At 45.3% G+C, this 24,314-nt stretch overlaps 1 protein-coding gene across 1 annotated transcript in view; it reads right to left on the bottom strand.

Moving 5' to 3' along the window:
* Window positions 1-24,314, bottom strand: part of LOC138637973 (zinc finger protein 91-like) — a 207,656-nt gene that overhangs the window by 68,174 nt on the left and 115,168 nt on the right. Inside the window, exons 7-10 of the mRNA XM_069726895.1 lie at window positions 13,528-13,651; window positions 9,645-11,452; window positions 4,269-4,338; window positions 3,669-3,815 (exon numbers count right to left, since the gene is read on the bottom strand). Of these exons, the coding sequence (XP_069582996.1) occupies window positions 3,669-3,815; window positions 4,269-4,338; window positions 9,645-11,452; window positions 13,528-13,651 (2,149 nt within the window). The remainder of the gene's footprint in view (window positions 1-3,668; window positions 3,816-4,268; window positions 4,339-9,644; window positions 11,453-13,527; window positions 13,652-24,314) is intronic.

The following is a 24,314-nucleotide window of genomic DNA, read 5'->3' as shown; positions in this document are numbered from 1 at the left end:
CGGAGTTCATATTCGTATTCAGCAGCCAAAATTGTCTTAAAATATGTTTTAAAACCTTTTGCCAGAAAAATTGTGTTGACCAGTGTAATTAATGCAACTGATACTATATATTGCATATGGTGATTTGTTGAGCACTTTGTGGTGTGGCACATGTTACACTGTACAAGATATGCAATTTCACACATCTAAAAGATATTTGTCATATATTTGTCATATGCTGCAGGTGCGACACACTGAAATTTACCATTGTTTGTTTTGCACCCATGGTTTACATAAAGCACTATAGCACTTCTTCTGCCAATATAGCGCACCGGTATACTAGTTTATGATATTTGGGGCTCTTTTACTATTTCTATCACTAACAAGTTTGAGCCAACGTCACAACAACCCACCCACCCCCGACCTTCTGTCTCTTCCTCATTATCCCGTAGAATGTAAGTCCGCAAGGACAGGGTCCTCTCCCCTCTGTACCAGTCTATCATTGTAAATTCGTTTACTGTTAACGATATCTATGACTCGGTATGTAACCCCTTCTCATGTACAGCACCACGGTGCTATATAAATAAATAAAAATAACCCCTCCCCCTCCTTTTTCCCTACTGCACATTTGGTTATAGAGTTGGAAGCGTTGTTGAGGGAAAATGAGGGTCAGCCGACGGTGAGCAGGGACGCCACGTTGCACGATTATTTAGGGTGCCAACCTCCTCAGCAAGGACAGGACATGTGATTTGAGAGTGGAGGGTGATTTAGCTTAGTCTACCCCTCCCCTCGTATTTACATCAAGTATTTGAGTTTTGGTTTCTGGTCTGGGTATTCGGTAGTTTTTTGTTTTTCTTGGCTGGAGTTGATCATATGGGCTCCTAAGGGGTAACTTTAGATTGTCTCGTTGGCAATGAACAGATCACCTTTTACATGGACATACCTCCTTTGATTCACTGATTGACAAGCCCTTTACACCCTTCTCTTTCATCACCATGGCACTGTTTTTTGAGCATTGGTTGTATGTTCTTTGCATCCTGGAATGCAGCTAGGCATTTCTTGGTTTGAATCCAGGGTGAGCCGACGGTGAGCGGCGGCGCCATATTGTGTTCCAGTTAGGGTGCCAACCTCCGCTGCAAGGAAAGGTGCATTAGGGTTTACTAGGGCCTGGTATGTAGCACTATAGTTGGACGGCTGGTTGTAGTTTTTGATAAATTTGTCTGTGTGTACATTTTAATGGCTTAAATATAATTTAGTTTTACATTATAGTTTTCATATTAGACTTCCTATTGAATTTACCTCACCATCTTTAGTTTTTTTTTCTCTGCCAAAATGTGGCATTGTTTGAGGACAATGGTATAAGTACAAGAAATGCATAGTTTCAAATCTGGCCTTCTGATTTGCCACTGAAACACAGTTTTATCACAATGATTTGGAGTAGCAAATGGAGCTTCCGGAGACAGCCGCACAGTTATAGCACAATCTACTTCGATGCTGGAATATCGATTTCACACAAGATAGGATCTTCTCTATTTGACTGACAAGTTCACTTTCAGCACCAGCACTGGCAACCTCTCTGCACTGTGACACTGACCAAATGGTGCCAACAAAAGGATGTCCACTTTTTATATGGTCCTAGGGCCCCTGCTCTTCTTCCTTTACACCTTCGGCCTCGGACAGATCATAGAATCTCATGGCTTTCAGTATCACCTCTATGCTGATGACACACAGATCTACATCTCTGGACCAGATATCACCTCCCTACTAACCAGAATCCCTCAATGTCTGTCCACTATTTCATCCTTCTCCGCTAGATTTCTGAAACTTAACATGGACAAAACAGAATTCATCATCTTTCCCCCATCTCACTCCACCCCCCAATGGACCTATCTTTTAAAGTAAATGGCTGCTCACTCTCCCCAGTCCCACAAGCTCGCTGCCTTGGAGTAATTCTTGACTCTGATCTCTCCTTCAAACCACACATACAAGCCCTTTCCACTTGCTGCCGACTTCAACTCAAAAATATTTCCTGGATTCGTACTTTCTTCTACCAAGAATCTGCAAAAACCGTAGTCTATGTCCTCATCATCTCCCGCCTCGACTACTGTAACCTCCTGCTTCTAACACTCTCGCACCCCTCCAATCTATCCTAAACTCTGCTGCCCGACTAATACACTTATACCTCCGCTATTCCCCGGCCTCTCCCCATTGTCAGTCCCTGTACTGGCTTCCCATTACCCATAGACTCCAGTTCAAAACAGTAACCATGACGTACAAAGCCATCCACAACCTGTGTCCTCTATACATGTGACCTCGTCTCCTAGTACTTACCTACACGCAACCTCCGATCCTCACAAGATCTCCTTCTCTACTCCCCTCTTATCTCCTCTTCCAACAATCGCATACAAGATTTCTCTCGCGCATCACCCCTACTCTGGAACCGTCTACCACAACATATCAGACTCTCGCCTAACGTGGAAACCTTCAAAAAGGAACCTGAAGACCGACCTCTTCTGACAAGCCTATAGCCTGCAGTAACTACCAAACTGTTGCACAACCAGCTCTACCATCACCTACTGTATCCTCACCCATCCCTTGTAGATTGTGAGCCCTTGTGGCCAGGGTCCTCTCTCTTGTACCGGTTGGTGACTTGTATTGTTTAAGATTACTGTACTTTTTTATTACGTAAACCCCTGCCCCACAGTATAATGGCCCCACAGGATAATGTGACCCACATATTGCTCAATATAATGGCCCCATATAGTAGCATACATTACAATGGCCTAATATAGTGCTCCAGTGTAATGGCCCCATCTAGTGCCCTACAGTATAATGTGTGACATAGTGCGTCCTGGTATATGGCCTCCATCTTGGTAACAGGCTGCGATCACCTCTCCCCACCGTCGCTGCAGATACTAACCTCACCTGGGACCTCCGCTTCCCAGCACTTCCTTTACCCATCAGCTCCCATCATCGCACGCACTGAGCAGAGTGTGCAATGACAGAAAGGAAATGGGGCCGCAGCATATACTGTGGGCTTCACAAAGATGGCCATGATCTACTCCCACATCTGTGACCTGGACAGACCAGGGGTACTGCCCAGGCCACTGCTGAAGGCAGGAAGAGCAGACTCCATACAATAGATGCGGTCAGATGGCGACCGCAGACTTTATGCACAGGGGGCGCAGTATTGGAGGTAAGAATTGTACTCAGACACTTACCCCCCCCCCAAAAAAAAAAAAAATAATAATTGGCAGCTCCCAGTGGATGAAATAAAAACTATTAAAGTTGTAGATTTAATCTAGTATAAAAAGAAATTGATCATATAATCCTTAATTATAATTATTACAAAATTATAATTCGTGGCACGTTCCCTATAAATCCGTCTGAGTCACACAAGGAATAATGGGGAAATTCCACCCTTTAATCATAACTAATGCAGTATTCTTTGGGGTGTGAATCCTTCATCTATTCTTTTACGTATTCTACACATCAACAAGTCAAAACATGTTAGTGTAATTAAAATAACAAGCAAACCACAGTGGTTTCCTTGGAGAACAGCATCATTAAATAACACATGAAATCTCTTTTATACAGCATAACTGACCGGACTTGGCATACAATGCACCCGGACTCAGAAAGCATCACCAGGAAGGTGCAGATAAAAAGTAAGAAAAAAAATTACTCACCTTTCTGCTCGTAAGTGGCCGATTTATTTGTGTTTCTTGGAAACATCAATTGAAGTAGTTCGGATGGGAGTAGTTGTTGTCCAGTTCCAGTATACCATGAAAAGTTTACTGTGGGTGCTACCGGCCCACTGGAATTGATGTCCAAGGCTGGATTAGAGGTGTTGTCATGAATGAGATCGGACAATTAAGAGACAGCACACATCGGGTCTAGCAAATTATTCTGCTTTAACGGAATGCGAGCGGGGGTTAAATACACCCCTGATCAGAGAAGGCTTTATTCCAAAAAGCAAGCAACTGTTTCCTGGCTGGAATTTACACATTGATCTGTTTAGGTGTCTGGCTATGACGAGGTTTCTCAGGCACTTGCAATGTGTAGGGGGATCTGTGTAGAGATGTTACGTGATCGATTTAGAGCATAAAACGGAGACTGAGAAGACACAATGGAACCCGATTTCCCACAATACACACGTCTGCTCCAGACACCGGACAGGAATAATGGCCGCTACAACGGTTATGACTCACACCACTGGCTCATGTGGAGAATCTGATGTGTGTACCGGCACACCGGCTCTTCACATTGCACAGGAACAGCACACGTACCTATAGAGCGCTCGTCTGAACAAGCCCTGGGGAAACTAATCACGGAGCCGGCAGGAGGACGGACACTCAGCTAATTACAAAGAAAGATTGCAGCAGACATGGAGAAAGTCTTCAATGCTTTATTCCATAATGATTACAATATTGTTCTAATATCCATGATGGGGAGTGGGAAGGTTCACCCTGACGCGTTTCTGGCGGACCGCCCTTCGAGTGTATCAGGGAATCATGGTATATACGATTTAAAGCAACCAACCACCAATCATGAGAATCACAGAAAACCACGTGGACATAGAAATTATAAGAATGTAACAATATGCAATTAATACAGCGCTATATGGAACACGGGACAAGCTCATAATTAGAGAACAATATCAATACTACACGTCAGTAATTACACATAGTATCGTTTCTATAAGTCATTCCTATGGGTCGCTTCGTGTCCAACCTAATCGCGGACGCCTTCCTCAGTAACAGTAAGTTTTTCCACCAGTCTCCTCCTCTATCTGGACGATTAACTCAATTCCAAAGAATGTGAGACTTTGAATGTTCCCATTATGTGTCTCCAGAAAATGTCTGGTTACCGAATGTGTCCTGTTGTTACTGGTAAAGTTACGGCGCGCGAATTTTTGCCTGTAGTACATTATTGCAAGAGAGCTTGGCTGAGTAGATTACACAAGAAGGAAAGCACACAGCAAGTCAGCAGGATCTAGGAGCAACATGGCAGATGTGACAACCTACATGGTGAGCTGCAGCATGTGCTACATGTTCACAGATCGACCAGAAGAAGAATCCAATTTCACCTGTCAGAAGTGTAGACTAGTGGCCCTTTTAGAAGAAAAGGTGCGGGGTCTGGAAGAAAGAATAGCAACTTTGAAACTCATCAAAGAGAATGAAGACTTTCTAGACAGAACAGAAGCATCTCTACTGGTCACAGAAGGTGCAAAAAGTGTCAGAGAACCTCCAAAAGCAGATGAGTGGAAGCATGTGACCAAAAGAAGCAAGAAGACCATGGAGAAATCACCAACCACACAACTGAAGAACCGATATCAAATCTTTGTAGAGGATGAAGATGGCACACCTAAGGATGAAGCAATACCAGCAAGCAAAAAAGAAAAGGGCACACAGCAACAAGTGACAGCAAAAAGTACAGCCAAGAAGCAACGAAGAGTGGTGGTGGTGGGAGACTCACTACTGAGAGGCACAGAAGCAGCCATTTGCAGACCGGACATAACCGCAAGAGAAGTATGCTGCCTTCCAGGTGCGATGATCAAGGATGTGACCGATAGGATACCAAAGTTCTTCAGCTCCAAGGACGTCCACCCATTTCTTCTGATACATGTTGGCACCAATGACACGGCAAGGAAGGACCTACCGACAATCTGCAAAGACTTTGAAGAGTTGGGGAAGAAAGTAAAGGAACTGGATGCACAGGTAGTTTTTTCTTCTATCCTTCCAGTAGACGGGCATGGCACCAGGAGATGGAACAGGATCCTTGATGCAAACAACTGGCTAAGACGATGGTGCAGGCAACAAGGATTCGGATTCCTGGACCACGGTGTGAATTACTTGTACGATGGACTCCTCGCCAGAGACGGACTACACCTCAACAAACCTGGGAAACACACATTCGCCAGAAGACTCGCTACACTCATCAGGAGGGCGTTAAACTAGAAGAAGAGGGGACGGGAAGAAAAACATTAGACTTGAACAAAGAAGACCCAGGAAAACATACTCAGAAGGGAGGTAAGAACATTTCTAAAACAATCCACAGCGAGGAGATTGGAACAAAACAAAATCCTCTAAACTGCATGCTCGCAAACGCCAGAAGCCTGACAAACAAGATGGAAGAACTAGAAGCAGAAATATCTACAGGTAACTTTGACATAGTGGGAATAACCGAGACATGGTTAGATGAAAGCTATGACTGGGCAGTTAACTTACAGGGTTACAGTCTGTTTAGAAAGGATCGTAAAAATTGGAGAGGAGGAGGGGTTTGTCTCTATGTAAAGTCTTGTCTAAAGTCCACTTTAAGGGAGGATATTAGCGAAGGAAATGAGGATGTCGAGTCCATATGGGTCGAAATTCATGGAGGGAAAAATGGTAACAAAATTCTCATTGGGGTCTGTTACAAACCCCCAAATATAACAGAAACCATGGAAAGTCTACTTTTAAAGCAGATAGATGAAGCTGCAACCCATAATGAGGTCCTGGTTATGGGGGACTTTAACTACCCGGATATTAACTGGGAAACAGAAACCTGTGAAACCCATAAAGGCAACAGGTTTCTGCTAATAACCAAGAAAAATTATCTTTCACAGTTGGTGCAGAATCCAACCAGAGGAGCAGCACTTTTAGACCTAATACTATCTAATAGACCTGACAGAATAACAAATCTGCAGGTGGTCGGGCATCTAGGAAATAGCGACCACAATATTGTGCAGTTTCACCTGTCTTTCACTAGGGGGACTTGTCAGGGAGTCACAAAAACACTGAACTTTAGGAAGGCAAAGTTTGACCAGCTTAGAGATGCCCTTAATCTGGTAGACTGGGACAATATCCTCAGAAATAAGAATACAGATAATAAATGGGAAATGTTTAAGAACATCCTAAATAGGCAGTGTAAGCGGTTTATACCTTGTGGGAATAAAAGGACTAGAAATAGGAAAAACCCAATGTGGCTAAACAAAGAAATAAGACAGGCAATTAACAGTAAAAAGAAAGCATTTGCACTACTAAAGCAGGATGGCACCATTGAAGCTCTAAAAAACTATAGGGAGAAAAATACTTTATCTAAAAAACTAATTAAAGCTGCCAAAAAGGAAACAGAGAAGCACATTGCTAAGGAGAGTAAAACTAATCCCAAACTGTTCTTCAACTATATCAATAGTAAAAGAATAAAATCTGAAAATGTAGGCCCCTTAAAAAATAGTGAGGAAAGAATGGTTGTAGATGACGAGGAAAAAGCTAACATATTAAACACCTTCTTCTCCACGGTATTCACGGTGGAAAATGAAATGCTAGGTGAAATCCCAAGAAACAATGAAAACCCTATATTAAGGGTCACCAATCTAACCCAAGAAGAGGTGCGAAACCGGCTAAATAAGATTAAAATAGATAAATCTCCGGGTCCGGATGGCATACACCCACGAGTACTAAGAGAACTAAGTAATGTAATAGATAAACCATTATTTCTTATTTTTAGGGACTCTATAGCGACAGGGTCTGTTCCGCAGGGCTGGCGCATAGCAAATGTGGTGCCAATATTCAAAAAGGGCTCTAAAAGTGAACCTGGAAATTATAGGCCAGTAAGTCTAACCTCTATTGTTGGTAAAATATTTGAAGGGTTTCTGAGGGATGTTATTCTGGATTATCTCAATGAGAATAACTGTTTAACTCCATATCAGCATGGGTTTATGAGAAATCGCTCCTGTCAAACCAATCTAATCAGTTTTTATGAAGAGGTAAGCTATAGGCTGGACCACGGTGAGTCATTGGACGTGGTATATCTCGATTTTTCCAAAGCGTTTGATACCGTGCCGCACAAGAGGTTGGTACACAAAATGAGAATGCTTGGTCTGGGGGAAAATGTGTGTAAATGGGTTAGTAACTGGCTTAGTGATAGAAAGCAGAGGGTGGTTATAAATGGTATAGTCTCTAACTGGGTCGCTGTGACCAGTGGGGTACCGCAGGGGTCGGTATTGGGACCTGTTCTCTTCAACATATTCATTAATGATCTGGTAGAAGGTTTACACAGTAAAATATCGATATTTGCAGATGATACAAAACTATGTAAAGCAGTTAATACAAGAGAAGATAGTATTCTGCTACAGATGGATCTGGATAAGTTGGAAACTTGGGCTGAAAGGTGGCAGATGAGGTTTAACAATGATAAATGTAAGGTTATACACATGGGAAGAAGGAATCAATATCACCATTACACACTGAATGGGAAACCACTGGGTAAATCTGACAGGGAGAAGGACTTGGGGATCCTAGTTAATGATAAACTTACCTGGAGCAGCCAGTGCCAGGCAGCAGCTGCCAAGGCAAACAGGATCATGGGGTGCATTAAAAGAGGTCTGGATACACATGATGAGAGCATTATACTGCCTCTGTACAAATCCCTAGTTAGACCGCACATGGAGTACTGTGTCCAGTTTTGGGCACCGGTGCTCAGGAAGGATATAATGAACTAGAGAGAGTACAAAGGAGGGCAACAAAATTAATAAAGGGGATGGGAGAACTACAATACCCAGATAGATTAGCGAAATTAGGATTATTTAGTCTAGAAAAAAGACGACTGAGGGGCGATCTAATAACCATGTATAAGTATATAAGGGGACAATACAAATATCTCGCTGAGGATCTGTTTATACCAAGGAAGGTGACGGGCACAAGGGGGCATTCTTTGCGTCTGGAGAAGAGAAGGTTTTTCCACCAACATAGAAGAGGATTCTTTACTGTTAGGGCAGTGAGAATCTGGAATTGCTTGCCTGAGGAGGTGGTGATGGCGAACTCAGTCGAGGGGTTCAAGAGAGGCCTGGATGTCTTCCTGGAGCAGAACAATATTGTATCATACAATTATTAGGTTCTGTAGAAGGACGTAGATCTGGGGATTTATTATGATGGAATATAGGCTGAACTGGATGGACAAATGTCTTTTTTCGGCCTTACTAACTATGTTACTATGTTACTATGTTAGATGCTCCAATATTCTTTTTTCAGTTTTCAGCTTGTACATCCCACATATTTAAGGTTGAAAGAATTGCATTGTACAGTATACAACATAATTGGTGTTACAATAAGGGAATTCATAGTCCAGATGTCATTGATTTTGTGTCTTCTGTGGAAATTGACACGTTACATGTAGTGCCTGCAGACTTGAGAAACCTTTGATGGAAAGCCAAGCTGTTCTAAACTGTTCCCGATACATACTGGGGGACGGCATATTACCGAGGGGACGGCCTCTATTAGAGACTCACTAAATCAACAGGAAGTGAGAGCTGGAGCTGGCCGATCACTTCCTTTTATTTACTTATGTCTAAAGGCGGGGACAGTGAAGCCAGCGCTGATTGAGCGTAGAGCTCATGTGATGTAACAACTTCACCTGAGCCCAGGACCGAGAGCGCAGACACCGCTGAAATGTCACTGACATGGGAGGTAGGTATAAATGTTATTTTAATGGGGGTAGCAAACATTCAGATTGAGATGATGTTGTCCTGCTAGTGGAAAACTCCTTTAATTGTCTACACATAACAATTGTAACTATCAAAAAAAAAAAAAATTATATATATATATATATATATATATATATATATATATACTCTGTGTAAAACTAGAAAAAATGTTGTAAATATTCGTAACAATGATTCATATTAAACAGCTCCCCCCTTGCATGCGACTTCTCTGATGACTATGAAGTTTGTCTTCTCTAATAAAGCATTTTCCACATTCGGCGCATGAGTACGGCTTCTCTACTGTGTAACTTCTCTGGTGTTTAACCTGAAAGGATTTGTTTAAAGAAACATTGTCCACACTCTGAACATGAATTTTCTTATGTCTAAGAAGACTTGATTCATATATAAAAGAGATCCCACATTCGTTACATGTATATGGATTTTCTCCAGTGTGATCTCTTTGATGAGACCTTAGCAGGGCTTCAGAATTAAAGCATTTTCCACATTCTGAGCATGAGTACGGCTTCTCTACTCTGTAACTTCTCTGGTGTTTAACCTGAAAAGATTTGTTTGAAGAAACAGTCTGCATACTCTGAGCATGAATTTTCTTATGTCTGAGAAGACTTGATTCATATATAAAACAGATCCCACATTCGCTACATGTAACTGGATTCTCTCCAGTGTGATCGTTTTGATGAGAACTTAGCAGAGCTTCAGTATTAAAACATTTTCCACATTCTGAGCATGAATACGGCTTTTCTTCTGTGTGAGTTTTCACATGAGTAATAAGACTTGATCTATGCATAAAGAATTTTCCACATTCAGAACATGAATACGGCTTCTTTCCTGTGTGACCTCTCTCATGTACAATAAGACTTGATTTATTTATAAAACCTTTCTGACATACAGAACATGAATAAGGCCTCTCTCCTGTGTGAATTCTCTCATGTACAGTAAGACTTGATTTTGCTGCAAAACATTTACCACATTCTGAACATGAATACGGCTTCTCTCCTGTATGAGTTATCTTATGAGCTAAAACATTTGATTTTGTATTATACCATTTCCCACATTCCGAACATGAATACAGCTTCTCTCCTGTGTGAACACTTTTATGCTTAATAAGAGCCGATTTCCTTCGAAAACATTTCCCACATTCTGAACAAGCATACGGCTTTACTCCTGTGTGAATTTTCTCATGTATATTAAGATGTGTTTTATGTGCAAAACGTTTCTGGCATACTGAACATGAATACGGCTTCTCTCCTGTGTGAATTCTCTGATGTGCAACAAGATATGATTTTAAAATAAAACATTTCCCACATTCTGAACATGAAAACGCCCTTTTTCCTTTGTGAATTCTCTCATGTTTACCAAGATATGATTTACCTTTAAAACATTTTCCACATTCTGAACATGAAAACGGCTTCTCTACTGTGTGAATTCTCTTATGTTTAGTAAGAAGATTTTTGCCTGAAAAACATTTCCCACATTCTGAACATAAATATGGCTTCTCTCCTGTGTGAATTCGTTCATGGTTAACAAGATCTGATTTACAATTAAAACCTTTTCCACATTCTGAACATGAAAACGGCTTCACTCCTGTGTGAATTCTCTCATGATTAATAAGAATAACTTTGAGTGAAAAACATTTTCCACATTCTGAACATGAGTACGGCTTCTCTCCTGTGTGAATTCTCTCATGTCTAACAAAATCGGATTTACTTATAAAACATTTTCCACATTCTGAACATGAAAACTGCCTTTTTCCTTTGTGAATTCTCTCATGATTAACAAGGGTAGATTTTTGTGAAAAACATTTACCACATTCTGAACATGAATACGGCTTCTCTCTCATGTGACTTCTCCTATATTTAACATGATGTTCTTGATGTAAATTAAGGGTAATGAGGTTTTCTCCTGAGGACTGACACATGATATCTTCATCTTTAACATTAAATTCTAGAGATAACACAACTTTTCCTCCAGGACGATCACTGGCATTTTCTGTTAGAAATAAAAACAGATTTCATGATTTTTTATAATTCCAACTTTAAATGTAAAGGTCCATCCATATTCCACCTCTGATCCAGGTTGAAGGCTCTAGAAGAAATGCTATGGAATCCATTGCACATTAGGGGCAAATACCCCAATTATCAGGGGGAAGAGAAGATGCGGAATACGGGATCCTCCAATGGTTGTTGCTTCCCCAGTAACTGTGTCTGAGATGTTCTCATCAGTCACGAGAGGTAGCACAAAAGAGAGCGCTGGACTTCCAGACCACATCCCAAAGTAAACCTGCTTTGCTTCTATGATCATCAGTGTACACTCAGACACTGGCAAATTTATGTTCCAAACAAATAATAATTATACTAACGGGCAATTGTAAACACATACAGTGGGGCAAAAAAGTATTTAGTCAGTCAGCAATAGTGCAAGTTCCACCACTTAAAAAGATGAGAGGCATCTGTAATTTACATCATAGGTACACCTCAACTATGGGAGACAAACTGAGAAAAAAAATCCAGAAAATCACATTGTCTGTTTTTTTATAATTTTATTTGCATATTATGGTGGAAAATAAGTATTTGGTCAGAAACAAACAATCAAGATTTCTGGCTCTCACAGACCTGTAACTTCTTCTTTAAGAGTCTCCTCTTTCCTCCACTCATTACCTGTAGTAATGGCACCTGTTTAAACTTGTTATCAGTATAAAAAGACACCTGTGCACACCCTCAAACAGTCTGACTCCAACTCCACTATGGTGAAGACCAAAGAGCTGTCAAAGGACACCAGAAACAAAATTGTAGCCCTGCACCAGGCTGGGAAGACTGAATCTGCAATAGCCAACCAGCTTGGAGTGAAGAAATCAACAGTGGGAGCAATAATTAGAAAATGGAAGACATACAAGACCACTGATAATCTCCCTCGATCTGGGGCTCCACGCAAAATCCCACCCCGTGGGGTCAGAATGATCACAAGAACGGTGAGCAAAAATCCCAGAACCACGCGGGGGGACCTAGTGAATGAACTGCAGAGAGCTGGGACCAATGTAACAAGGCCTACCATAAGTAACACACTATGCCACCATGGACTCAGATCCTGCAGTGCCAGACGTGCCCCACTGCTTAAGCCAGTACATGTCCGGGCCCGTCTGAAGTTTGCTAGAGAGCATTTGGATGATCCAGAGGAGTTTTGGGAGAATGTCCTATGGTCTGATGAAACCAAACTGGAACTGTTTGGTAGAAACACAACTTGTCGTGTTTGGAGGAAAAAGAATACTGAGTTGCATCCATCAAAAACCATACCTACTGTAAAGCATGGTGGTGGAAACATCATGCATTGGGGCTGTTTCTCTGCAAAGGGGCCAGGACGACTGATCCGGGTACATGAAAGAATGAATGGGGCCATGTATCGTGAGATTTTGAGTGCAAACCTCCTTCCATCAGCAAGGGCATTGAAGATGAAACGTGGCTGGGTCTTTCAACATGACAATGATCCAAAGCACACCGCCAGGGCAACGAAGGAGTGGCTTCGTAAGAAGCATTCCAAGGTCCTGGAGTGGCCTAGCCAGTCTCCAGATCTCAACCCTATAGAAAACCTTTGGAGGGAGTTGAAAGTCCGTGTTGCCAAGCGAAAAGCCAAAAGCATCACTGCTCTAGAGGAGATCTGCATGGAGGAATGGGCCAACATACCAACAATAGTGTGTGGCAACCTTGTGAAGACTTACAGAAAACGTTTGACCTCTGTCATTGCCAACAAAGGATATATTACAAAGTATTGAGATGAAATTTTGTTTCTGACCAAATACTTATTTTCCACCATAATATGCAAATAAAATGATAAAAAAACAGACAATGTGATTTTCTGGATTTTTTTTTCTCAGTTTGTTTCCCATAGTTGAGGTCTACCTATGATGTAAATTACAGACGCCTCTCATCTTTTTAAGTGGTGGAACTTGCACTATTGCTGACTGACTAAATACTTTTTTGCCCCACTGTATATGCATGGCCTGGGATAGTAGTGAGGCTGTATTATATCTGCCAGTGGTGACCACAGAAATAACTGAAGTCTCCTCTTACCTGGTGATACAAGAGGCCGATGCTCCTCCACCACAACGTCCTTATACTGCTCCCAGTGTCCTTCTATATAATCCCACTCCTCCATGGAGAAATAGAGAGCGATGTCCTGACACCTGAGAGGAACCTGACAACCAATGAGACCGACATTACCCAGAATCCTCCAGTGTATACTGTATAATCTCCCAGCAGTCTCCTCTCTGCTAATCACCCAGAATCCTCCAGTGTACAGTCATGGCCAAAAGTATTGACACCCCTGTAATTCTGTCAGATAATACTCAGTTTCTTCCTGAAAATGATTGCAAACACAAATTATTTGGTATTATTATCTTCATTTAATTTGTCTTAAATGAAGAAACACAAAAAGAATTGTCCTAAAGCCAAATTGGATATAATTCCACACCAACCATAAAAAAGGGGGTGGACAAAAGTATTGGCACTGTTGGAAAAATCATGTGATGCTTCGGTAATTAGTGTAATTAACAGCACCTGTAACTTACTTGTGGCACCTAACAGGTGTTGGCAATAACTAAATCACACTTGCAGCCAGTTGACATGGATTAAAGTTGACTCAACCTCTGTCCTGTGTCCTTGTGTGTACCACATTGAGCATGGAGAAAAGAAAGAAGACCAAAGAACTGTCTGATGACTTGATAAACCAAATTGTGAGGAAGCATGAGCAATTTCAAGGCTACAAGTCCATCTCCAAAGACCTCAATGTTCCTGTGTCTACCGTGCGCAGTGTCATCAAGAAGTTTACAGCCCATGGCACTGTGGCTAACCTCCCTAGATGTGGACGGAAAAGAAAAATTGACAAGAGATTTTAACACAAGATTGTGCGGATGTTGGATAAAGAACCTCGACTAACATCCAAACAAGTCCAAGCTGCCCTGCAGTCCGAGGGTACAACAGTGTCAACCCGTACTATCCGTCGGCATCTGAATGAAAAGGGACTGTATGGTAGGAGACCCAGGAAGACCCCACTTCTTACCCCGAAACATAAAAAAGCCAGGCTGGAGTTTGCCAAATCTTACCTGAAAAAGCCTAAAACGTTTTGGAAGAATGTTCTCTGGTCAGATGAGACAAAAGTAGAGCTTTTTGGGCAAAGGCATCAACATAGCGTTTACAGGAGAAAAAAAGAGGCATTCAAAGAAAAGAACACGGTCCCTACAGTCAAACATGGCGGAGGTTCCCTGATGTTATGGGGTTGCTTTGCTGCCTCTGGCACTGGACTGCTTGACCGTGTGCATGGCGTTATGAAGTCTGAAGACTACCTACAAATTTTGCAGCATAATGTAGGGCCCAGTGTGAGAAAGCTGGGTCTCCCTCAGAGGTCATGGGTCTTCCAGCAGGAGAATGACCCAAAACACACTTCAAAAAGCACTAGAAAATGGTTTGAGAGAAAGCACTGGAGACTTCTAAGGTGGCCAGCAATGAGTCCAGACCTGAATCCCATAAAACACCTGTGGAAAGATCTAAAAATGGCAGTTTGGAGAAGGCACCCTTCAAATATCAGGGACCTGGAGCAGTTTGCCAAAGAAGAATGGTCTAAAATTCCAGCAGAGCATTGTCAGAAACTCATTGATGGTTACCGGAAGCGGTTGGTCGCAGTTATTTTGGCTAAAGGTTGTGCAACCAAGTATTAGGCTGAGGGTGCCAATACTTTTGTCTGGCCCATTTTTGGAGTTTTGTGTGAAATGATCAATGTTTTGCTTTTATGCTTCATTCTCTTTTGTGTTTTTTCATTTAAGACAAATTAAATGAAGATAATAACAAAGAATTTGTGTTTGCAATCATTTTCAGGAAGAAACTGAGTATTATCTGACAGAATTGCAGGGGTGTCAATACTTTTGGCCATGACTGTATATTCTCCCAACAGTCACCTCTCCGCTCATCACCCAGAATCCTCCAGTGTACACTGTATAATCTCCCAGCAGTCCCTCTCCTGTCATCACCCAGAATCCCCCAGTGTAATCTACTAGCAGTGTCCTCTCTGCTCATCACCCAGAATCCCCCAGCAGTCTCATCTCCTCACCCAGAATCTCCATGTAATCTCCCAGCAGTCACCTCTCATCACCCAGAATCCTCCAGTGTATATTCTCCCAGCAGTCACCTCTCCGCTCATCACCCAGAATCTCCCAGTGTAATCTACTAGCAGTCTCCTCTCTGCTCATCACCCAGAATCCCCCAGCAGTCTCATCTCATCACCCAGGATCCTCCAGTGTATAATCTCCCAGCAGTCTCCTCTCCTAGACTCCTCCAGTGTATACTGTATAATCTCCCAGCAGTCTCCTCTCATTACCCAGAATCCTCCAGTGTAATGTCCCAGCAGTCACCTCTCCGCTCATCACCCAGAATCCCCCAGTATAATTTCCCAGCAGTCTCCTCTTCTCACCCAGAATTCTCCAGTGTATACTGTATAATCTCCCAGCAGTCTCCTCTCATCACCCAGAATCCCCCAGTGTAATCTCCCAGCAGTCTCCTCTCCTAGAATCCTCCAGTGTATACTGTATAATCTCCCAGCAGTCTCCTCTTCTCACCCAGAATCCTCCACTGTATACTGTATAATCTCCCAGCAGTCTCCTCTCATCACCCAGAATCCTCCAGTGTATACTGTATAATCTCCCAGCAGTCTCCTCCCATCACCCAGAATCCTCCAGTGTACACTGTATAATCTCCCAGCAGTCACCTCTCATCACCCAGAATCCTCCAGTGTATACTGTATAATCTCCCAGCAGTCTTCTCTTCTCAACCAGAATCCTCCAGTGTATACTGTATAATCTCCCAGCAGTCACCTCTCACCACCCAGAATCCTCCAGTGTATACTGTATAATCTCCCAGCAGTCTCCTCTCATCACCCAGAATCCTCCAGTGTATACTGTATAATCTCCCAGCAGTCTTCTCTTCTCAACCAGAATTCTCCAGTGTATACTGTATAATCTCCCAGCAGTCTCCTCTCATCACCCAGAATTCTCCAGTGTATACTGTATAATCTCCCAGCAGTCTCCTCTCATCACCCAGAATCCTCCAGTGTATACTGTATAATCTCCCAGCAGCCTCTTCTCATCACCCAGAATCCTCCAGTGTACACTGTATAATCTCCCAGCAGTCACCTCTCATCACCCAGGATCCTCCAGTATATACTGTATAATCTCCCAGCAGTCTCATCACCCAGAATCCTCCAGTGTAATCTCCCAGCAGTCACCTCTCATCACCCAGAATCCTCCAGTGTAATCTCCCAGCAGTCACCTCTCCGCTCATCACCCAGAATCCCCCAGTATAATCTCCCAGCAGTCTCATCACCCAGAATCCTCCAGTGTACACTGTATAATCTCCCAGCAGTCTCCTCTCATCACCCAGAATCCTCCAGTGTACACTGTATAATCTCCCAGCAGTCTCCTCTCATCACCCAGAATCCTCCAGTGTACACTGTATAATCTCCCAGCAGTCTCCTCTCATCACCCAGAATCCTCCAGTGTATATTCTCCCAGCAGTCACCTCTCCGCTCATCACCCAGAATCTCCCAGTGTAATCTACTAGCAGTCTCCTCTCTGCTCATCACCCAGAATCCCCCAGCAGTCTCATCTCATCACCCAGGATCCTCCAGTGTATAATCTCCCAGCAGTCTCCTCTCCTAGACTCCTCCAGTGTATACTGTATAATCTCCCAGCAGTCTCCTCTTATCACCCAGAATCCTCCAGTGTAATCTCCCAGCAGTCACCTCTCATCACCCAGAATCCTCCAGTGTAATGTCCCAGCAGTCACCTCTCCACTCATCACCCAGAATCCCCCAGTATAATTTCCCAGCAGTCTCCTCTCCTAGAATCCTCCAGTGTATACTGTATAATCTCCCAGCAGTCTCCTCTCATCACCCAGAATCCTCCAGTGTATACTGTATAATCTCCCAGCAGCCTCTTCTCATCACCCAGAATCCTCCAGTGTACACTGTATAATCTCCCAGCAGTCACCTCTCATCACCCAGGATCCTCCAGTATATACTGTATAATCTCCCAGCAGTCTCATCACCCAGAATCCTCCAGTGTAATCTCCCAGCAGTCACCTCTCATCACCCAGAATCCTCCAGTGTAATCTCCCAGCAGTCACCTCTCCGCTCATCACCCAGAATCCCCCAGTATAATTTCCCAGCAGTCTCCTCTTCTCACCCAGAATCCTCCAGTGTAATCTCCCAGCAGTCACCTCTCCGCTCATCACCCAGAATCCCCCAGTATAATCTCCCAGCAGTCTCCTCTCATCACCCAGAATCCTCCAGTGTACACTGTATAATCTCCCAGCAGTCTCATCACCCAGAATCCTCCAGTGTACACTGTATAATCTCCCAGCAGTCTCCTCTCATCACCCAGAATCCTCCAGTATATACTGTATAATCTCCCAGCAGTCTCCTCATCACCCAGAATCCTCCAGTGTAATCTCCCAGCAGTCACCTCTCATCACCCAGAATCCTCCAGTGTAATCTCCCAGCAGTCACCTCTCCGCTCATCACCCAGAATCCCCCAGTATAATTTCCCAGCAGTCTCCTCTTCTCACCCAGAATCCTCCAGTGTATACTGTATTGTTACGCTCAGGGACCAGGAAAGCGAGATAAGTGGACCCACTGGACCGAAACAGCGAACCTCCCCAGGACGAGTGGACCAGGTGGACCGCCCCCTATACAGGGAGCATTAGGAGCAGGCCCAGGGGAGACTACTGAACAGCAGCCGGTACCAAAGTACAAGGAAAGGAAAAGGTCAGGGCAGGGGCGACGGAAAAGAGAACGAAGAAGGAGAAGCGGAACGGGTAACGGGAACTGACAAGATAGACAGAGAATGGAAGGACAAACCGGAAGACAGGATGGAGACACGAGACCACGGAAGCGCAGGAGACGATGGCGGAAGGACTAGGCAGAGGATCTGGAACACCGGGAAGAAACGAAGGTACAGGAGAACTGGAGCTGCAAGGGAAGCACGGAGACAGTTAATGATAATACACAGAAACGAAAAGTCAGAGACAAGCAGCAGGGAGAACGTAAGGTATGCTAGGGAGCCAGAGGCATTTGCCAGAAAACAAATGACAGACAGGCACAGCCAAAAGGAAGAGGCGGCCTTAAATGCAGAGTGGCAGCATACCTTCCGGGTCATGGTCCTCCAGGACCACAGAGAGCAGGGGAAAGAGTGTCCAAAGAAAAAGGCAGAGTGCGCATACAAGTGCTCCCAGTAGAGGGCGCTGTGGACGCGCAGGGGCGCTGCTAGTAACGTCAGCGCTGCCAGCGAGACACAGGGCTGACCGGAGCAGGGAAGGCAGAGTGCGCGTGCGCAGGACACCCTAGTGCGCGCGCGCCCGACAGGAAGCAGGAGCCGGGAGAGCGAGCAGAGAAGGCGGCACTGGAATAGGAGCGCGCCGGGACGCCGAGGAGCGGTAAGTAAAAGCGGACAGCAGGGGCCGCGGCGGTGATAATGGCGACCTGACAGTACTCCCCTCCTTACCTCCCCCCTTTCTAAGACCAGAAAGAAATCTAGCCAAAACTCGAGGAGCTTGGATGTTCTCCCGAGGCTCCCAGGATCTCTCCTCTGGACCAAAACCCTTCCAGTCTACCAGAAAAAAGGTCCTCCCCCTCACTCTCTTCATGGCAAGGATGTCCTTAATCTCAAAAACATCATTAGCGGAGACCGGCCGGGAAGAAGGCGCAGTAGAGGCATGAAACTGATTGAGAACAAGTGGCTTCAGAAGGGAAACATGGAAGGAATTAGGAATGCGTAGCGAGGAGGGCAGCTTTAACTTGTAGGAGACATCATTAATACGGGTCAGAATCTCAAAAGGCCCAATATAACGAGGACCCAATTTACGAGAAGGAATCATTAAGCGAACAAATTTAGAGGATAACCATACCCTATCACCGGGATGATATAACGGAGGGTCTAGGCGCCTCTTGTCAGCATGTCTCTTCATTCTGTCTCGCGCAAATTCAAGAGCGGTCTTGGTCTCCTGCCAGATCCTGGAGAACTCCCCGGACAAAAGATCAGCCGCCGGCACCCCCGAGACAGGAGGAACCGGTAGAGGTACACCAGGATGTTGACCGTAGACGATAAAGAAGGGCGACTTGGAAGAAGATTCACTGGGATGGTTGTTGTATGCAAATTCTGCCCAAGGAAGAAGATCAAACCAGTCACTGTGATGTGCATTGGAAAAATGACGAAGATAAGTTACCAGAGTCTGATTGGTGCGTTCCACTTGACCGTTGGACTGAGGGTGGTAGGCAGAAGAGAAGTCAAGTGAGATGTTCATATATTTACAGAGCGCTCTCCAGAACCGAGATGTAAACTGAACTCCTCTATCCGAAACGATATGTTGAGGAAAGCCATGAATACGAAAAATATGGCGGACAAAATTTTTTGCCAGTTCAGGTGCAGAGGGTAAACCAGGAAGGGATAAAAAATGAGCCATTTTGGAGAGCCTATCCACAACAACAAGGATGACAGTGCAGCCGGAAGAGCGAGGCAAATCGGTGATGAAATCCATTGCAATGTGTTGCCACGGAGCTGAAGGAACTGGCAGCGGATGAAGAAGTCCTGGGGGCCGTCGTCTAGGAATCTTGTTCTTGGCACAAGACGGACAAGAAGCAACAAAATCTTGAACATCCTGGGAAAGAGTCGGCCACCAGTAGTAGCGGGAAAGAAGCAAGAGCGTCTTCTTAAGACCGGCATGACCAGCAAACTTGGAGGCATGGCCCCAACGTAAAACTCGCCTTCTGTTGCGCTCAGAGACGAAGGTCTTGCCCGGAGGCAGCGAAGACAGATTGACGGGAGCTACTACGATGACCTTGGAGGGATCCAGAATATGCGAAGCCTCTTCCTCTGAGTCGATAGGCAAAAAGGATCTGGAGAGAGCGTCGGCCTTAAGATTTTTATTGCCAGGACGAAAATGTAACTCGAAATTAAAACGAGCAAAGAAAAGGGACCATCTAGCTTGCCGGGGATTAAGTCTCTGAGCCGAACGAATATAAGCTAGATTCTTGTGGTCCGTATAGATCCTAAACGGGTGAACAGCTCCCTCCAAAAGGTAGCTCCACTCTTGTAGAGCCAACTTTATGGCCAATAACTCCCTGTCACCAATAGAATAGTTTCGCTCAGAAGGAGAGAAGGTCTTAGAAAAGAAACCGCAGGTGACAAATCGCCCAGACGAGGATTCTTGAGACAGTACTGCCCCTGCTCCTACTGCAGAAGCATCCACTTCGAGAATAAAAGGTTTATTGACTTCAGGACGATGAAGTACGGGAGCTGTGGAGAAGGCTTGTTTCAAAGAAAGAAAGGCATCTTCAGCTTCAGGGGTCCAGATGTGAGGATCGGATCCCTTGTGAATCAAGGAGATGATGGATTTGATTAGAGAAGAAAAGTGAGGAATGAATTGTCGGTAGTAATTCGCGAAACCGACGAATCGCTGGATAGCTTTGGTACCAAGAGGACGTGGCCAGTTGAGCACGGCGGACACCTTTTCCGGATCCATGCATAGACCAGAGTCGGAGATAATGTATCCCAGGAAAGGAAGAGATGACTGCTCAAAGGCGCATTTCTCGATCTTGGCGAAGACGATTCTCCCTCAGACGCAGAAGAACAAGACGAACGTCCCTTCTGTGAGTAGACAGGTCAGGAGAATAAACGAGAATATTGTCCAGATATACCACCACGCAAGAATACAAAAGATCACGGAAAATGTCATTCACAAATTCTTGGAATACCGCGGGGGCATTGCATAAGCCGAAGGGCATGACGAGGTACTCGTAGTGACCATCTCTGGTGTTGAAAGCGGTCTTCCACTCATCTCCGGAACGAATTCGGATAAGATTGTAGGCCCCGCGAAGATCCAGCTTAGTAAAAATTTGAGCTCCCCGTAGCCGATCAAAAAGTTCAGGAATAAGAGGCAGTGGATACTTGTTCTTAATAGTAATACAATTAAGACCACGGTAGTCGATGCAGGGACGGAGGGTTCCGTCCTTCTTAACAAAAAAGAAACCTGCACCTGCGGGTGAGGAGGACTTCCGGATGAAACCCTTGGCCAAATTCTCCTAAACATACTCGGACATGGCTTGAGACTCAAGAAGATTCAGTGGATAGATTCGTCCTCTGGGTGGAGTTGAACCAGGAACGAGGTCGATCGGGCAGTCATATGGGCGATGCGGGGGCAAGTTCTCTGCTTCTTTCTTATCGAAGACATCAGCAAAGGAGTGATAGGCTGAAGGCAAACCTGCCGGAGGAGAAGCAGACATGGATGACCTTAAAGGAAGAACAGGACGTAGACATTTAGTTTGACAGGAATGACCCCAACGGAGGACATCACCAGAACGCCAATCTAAAACTGGCTCGTGTATTCTTAACCACGGCAGACCCAGGAGAAACGTATGAGATAAAGATGGCAACACGTAGAAGGCAATCTTCTCCCGATGTAAAGCTCCGATTTGCAGTTCCACTTCTTCTGTGACCAAAGTAACGGTCTCCTGCAAGGGCCGACCGTCAACTGAAGCTAACTGCCGAGGAGACTCCAAGGATCTGACAGGAATTTGAAACCTACTGACCGCCTCGAGTTGAATAAAATTTCCAGCCGCTCCAGAATCAACATACACTACTTCAGAAAAGCGAGCGGAACCGATATGCAACTGAACTGAAAGAGTAAAAGGTAGAGAGGATTCACTATCACCCAGGTAAGCCTCCCTTACCTGACCTAGGCGGAAGCGTTTCCCGGCCTCACCGGACAGGAACGCAGAAGATGGGAGGCACTGCCACAGTAAAAGCAGAGACCCTGTGCCAGTCTCTCCTTACGACGCTGCTCCGCCGGCTTGATACGGTCCACCTGCATAGGTTCAGGAGCAGATACCACAGAAGGAGAGACTTGAGGAGAGCGAGGAGGACTGCGAGAAGATAGGACTGGACGAGGCGGTCTCCTCTCCCTGGCCGATTCACGGAGATGTTCCTGAAAACGCAAGTCAATGCGGGTCGCCAGGGAAATCAGATCCTCCAGAATTGTAGGAGTGTCTCTACCCGCCAACTCGTCCTTAATTCGACCAGACAGACCGCGCCAGAAGGCCCCAACCAAAGCCTCATTGTTCCAGCCCAGCTCGGACGACAAGGTACGAAATTGAATTGCGTACTGGCCGACAGAAAGAGTACCCTGGCGGAGACTAAAAAGAGACTCGGTAGTAGAAGCCAACCGTCCCGGCTCATCGAAGACCTTACGAAAGGTCTCTAGAAAAGAAGAGAGTTGGGAGACGAGAGGATCATCACGTTCCCAAAGGGGGTTAACCCAGGCCAGGGCCACACCCTCCAAGTGAGACACAATAAAGGCCACCTTAGCTCGGTCAGTGGGGTATTGTTGTGGCAGAAGTTCAAAGTGCATCTGGCATTGGTTTAGGAAACCTCGACACAATTTAGGATCTCCCCCGTATCGCGGCGGCCTAGCCAGACGAGGAGGAGGGTGCGAAGCCGGAGCCTGGGCAGGGGCTGAGGTGGCAGTTTGAAGGGCGAGCAGACGATTATCCACAGAAGCCATGTAACTCAGTATGTGGCCCTGGGTATCACGTTGCTGGGCGAGCTCTTGCTGGAGACTGGCCAGCTGGGTTGCGCTCCCCAGGTCGGAGGGTTGAAGAGCAGCTAAACGGGACTCCATAGATTTAAGAAAACCCATAATCCGGCTTTGGTTCTCCCGTAAAAACAAGAGTTCCTTTTGGGTGGAAGCAGAGGTACCAGCGGGATCCATGGCCTGTCTGTGCTGTTACGCTCAGGGACCAGGAAAGCGAGATAAGTGGACCCACTGGACCGAAACAGCGAACCTCCCCAGGACGAGTGGACCAGGTGGACCGCCCCCTATACAGGGAGCGTTAGGAGCAGGCCCAGGGGAGACTACTGAACGGCAGCCGGTACCAAAGTACAAGGAAAGGAAAAGGTCAGGGCAGGGACGACGGAAAAGAGAACGAAGAAGGAGAAGCGGAACGGGTAACGGGAACTGACAAGACAGACAGAGAATGGAAGGACAAACCGGAAGACAGGATGGAGACACGAGACCACGGAAGCGCAGGAGACGATGGCGGAAGGACTAGGCAGAGGATCTGGAACACCGGGAAGAAACGAAGGTACAGGAGAACTGGAGCTGCAAGGGAAGCACGGAGACAGTTAATGATAATACACAGAAACGAAAAGTCAGAGACAAGCAGCAGGGAGAACGTAAGGTATGCTAGGAAGCGAGGGAGCCAGAGGCATTTGCCAGAAAACAAATGACAGACAGGCACAGCCAAAAGGAAGAGGCGGCCTTAAATGCAGAGTGGCAGCATACCTTCCGGGTCATGGTCCTCCAGGACCACAGAGAGCAGGGGAAAGAGTGTCCAAAGAAAAAGGCAGAGTGCGCATACAAGTGCTCCCAGTAGAGGGCGCTGTGGACGCGTAGGGGCGCTGCTAGTAACGTCAGCGCTGCCAGCGAGACACAGGGCTGACAGGAGCAGGGAAGGCAGAGTGCACGTGCGCAGGACACCCTAGTGCGCGCGCGCCCGACAGGAAGCAGGAGCCGGGAGAGTGAGCAGAGAAGGCAGCGCTGGAACAGGAGCGCGCCGGGACACCGAGGAGCGGTAAGTAAAAGCGGACAGCAGGGGCCGCGGCGGTGATAATGGCGACCTGACATGTATAATCTCCCAGCAGTCTCCTCTCATCACCCAGAATTCTCCAGTGTATACTGTATAATCTCCCAGCAGTCTCCTCTTTGCTCATCACACAGAATCCCCCAGTGTAATCTCCCAGCAGTCTCCTCTCCGCTCA

This window comes from Ranitomeya imitator, chromosome 5 (genome assembly GCF_032444005.1).
Source record: "Ranitomeya imitator isolate aRanImi1 chromosome 5, aRanImi1.pri, whole genome shotgun sequence".
In the NCBI taxonomy this organism is placed as follows: domain Eukaryota; kingdom Metazoa; phylum Chordata; class Amphibia; order Anura; family Dendrobatidae; genus Ranitomeya; species Ranitomeya imitator.
Note: the sequence above shows the minus strand (reverse complement) of the source record. Positions and strands in the feature narration are given on the sequence as shown.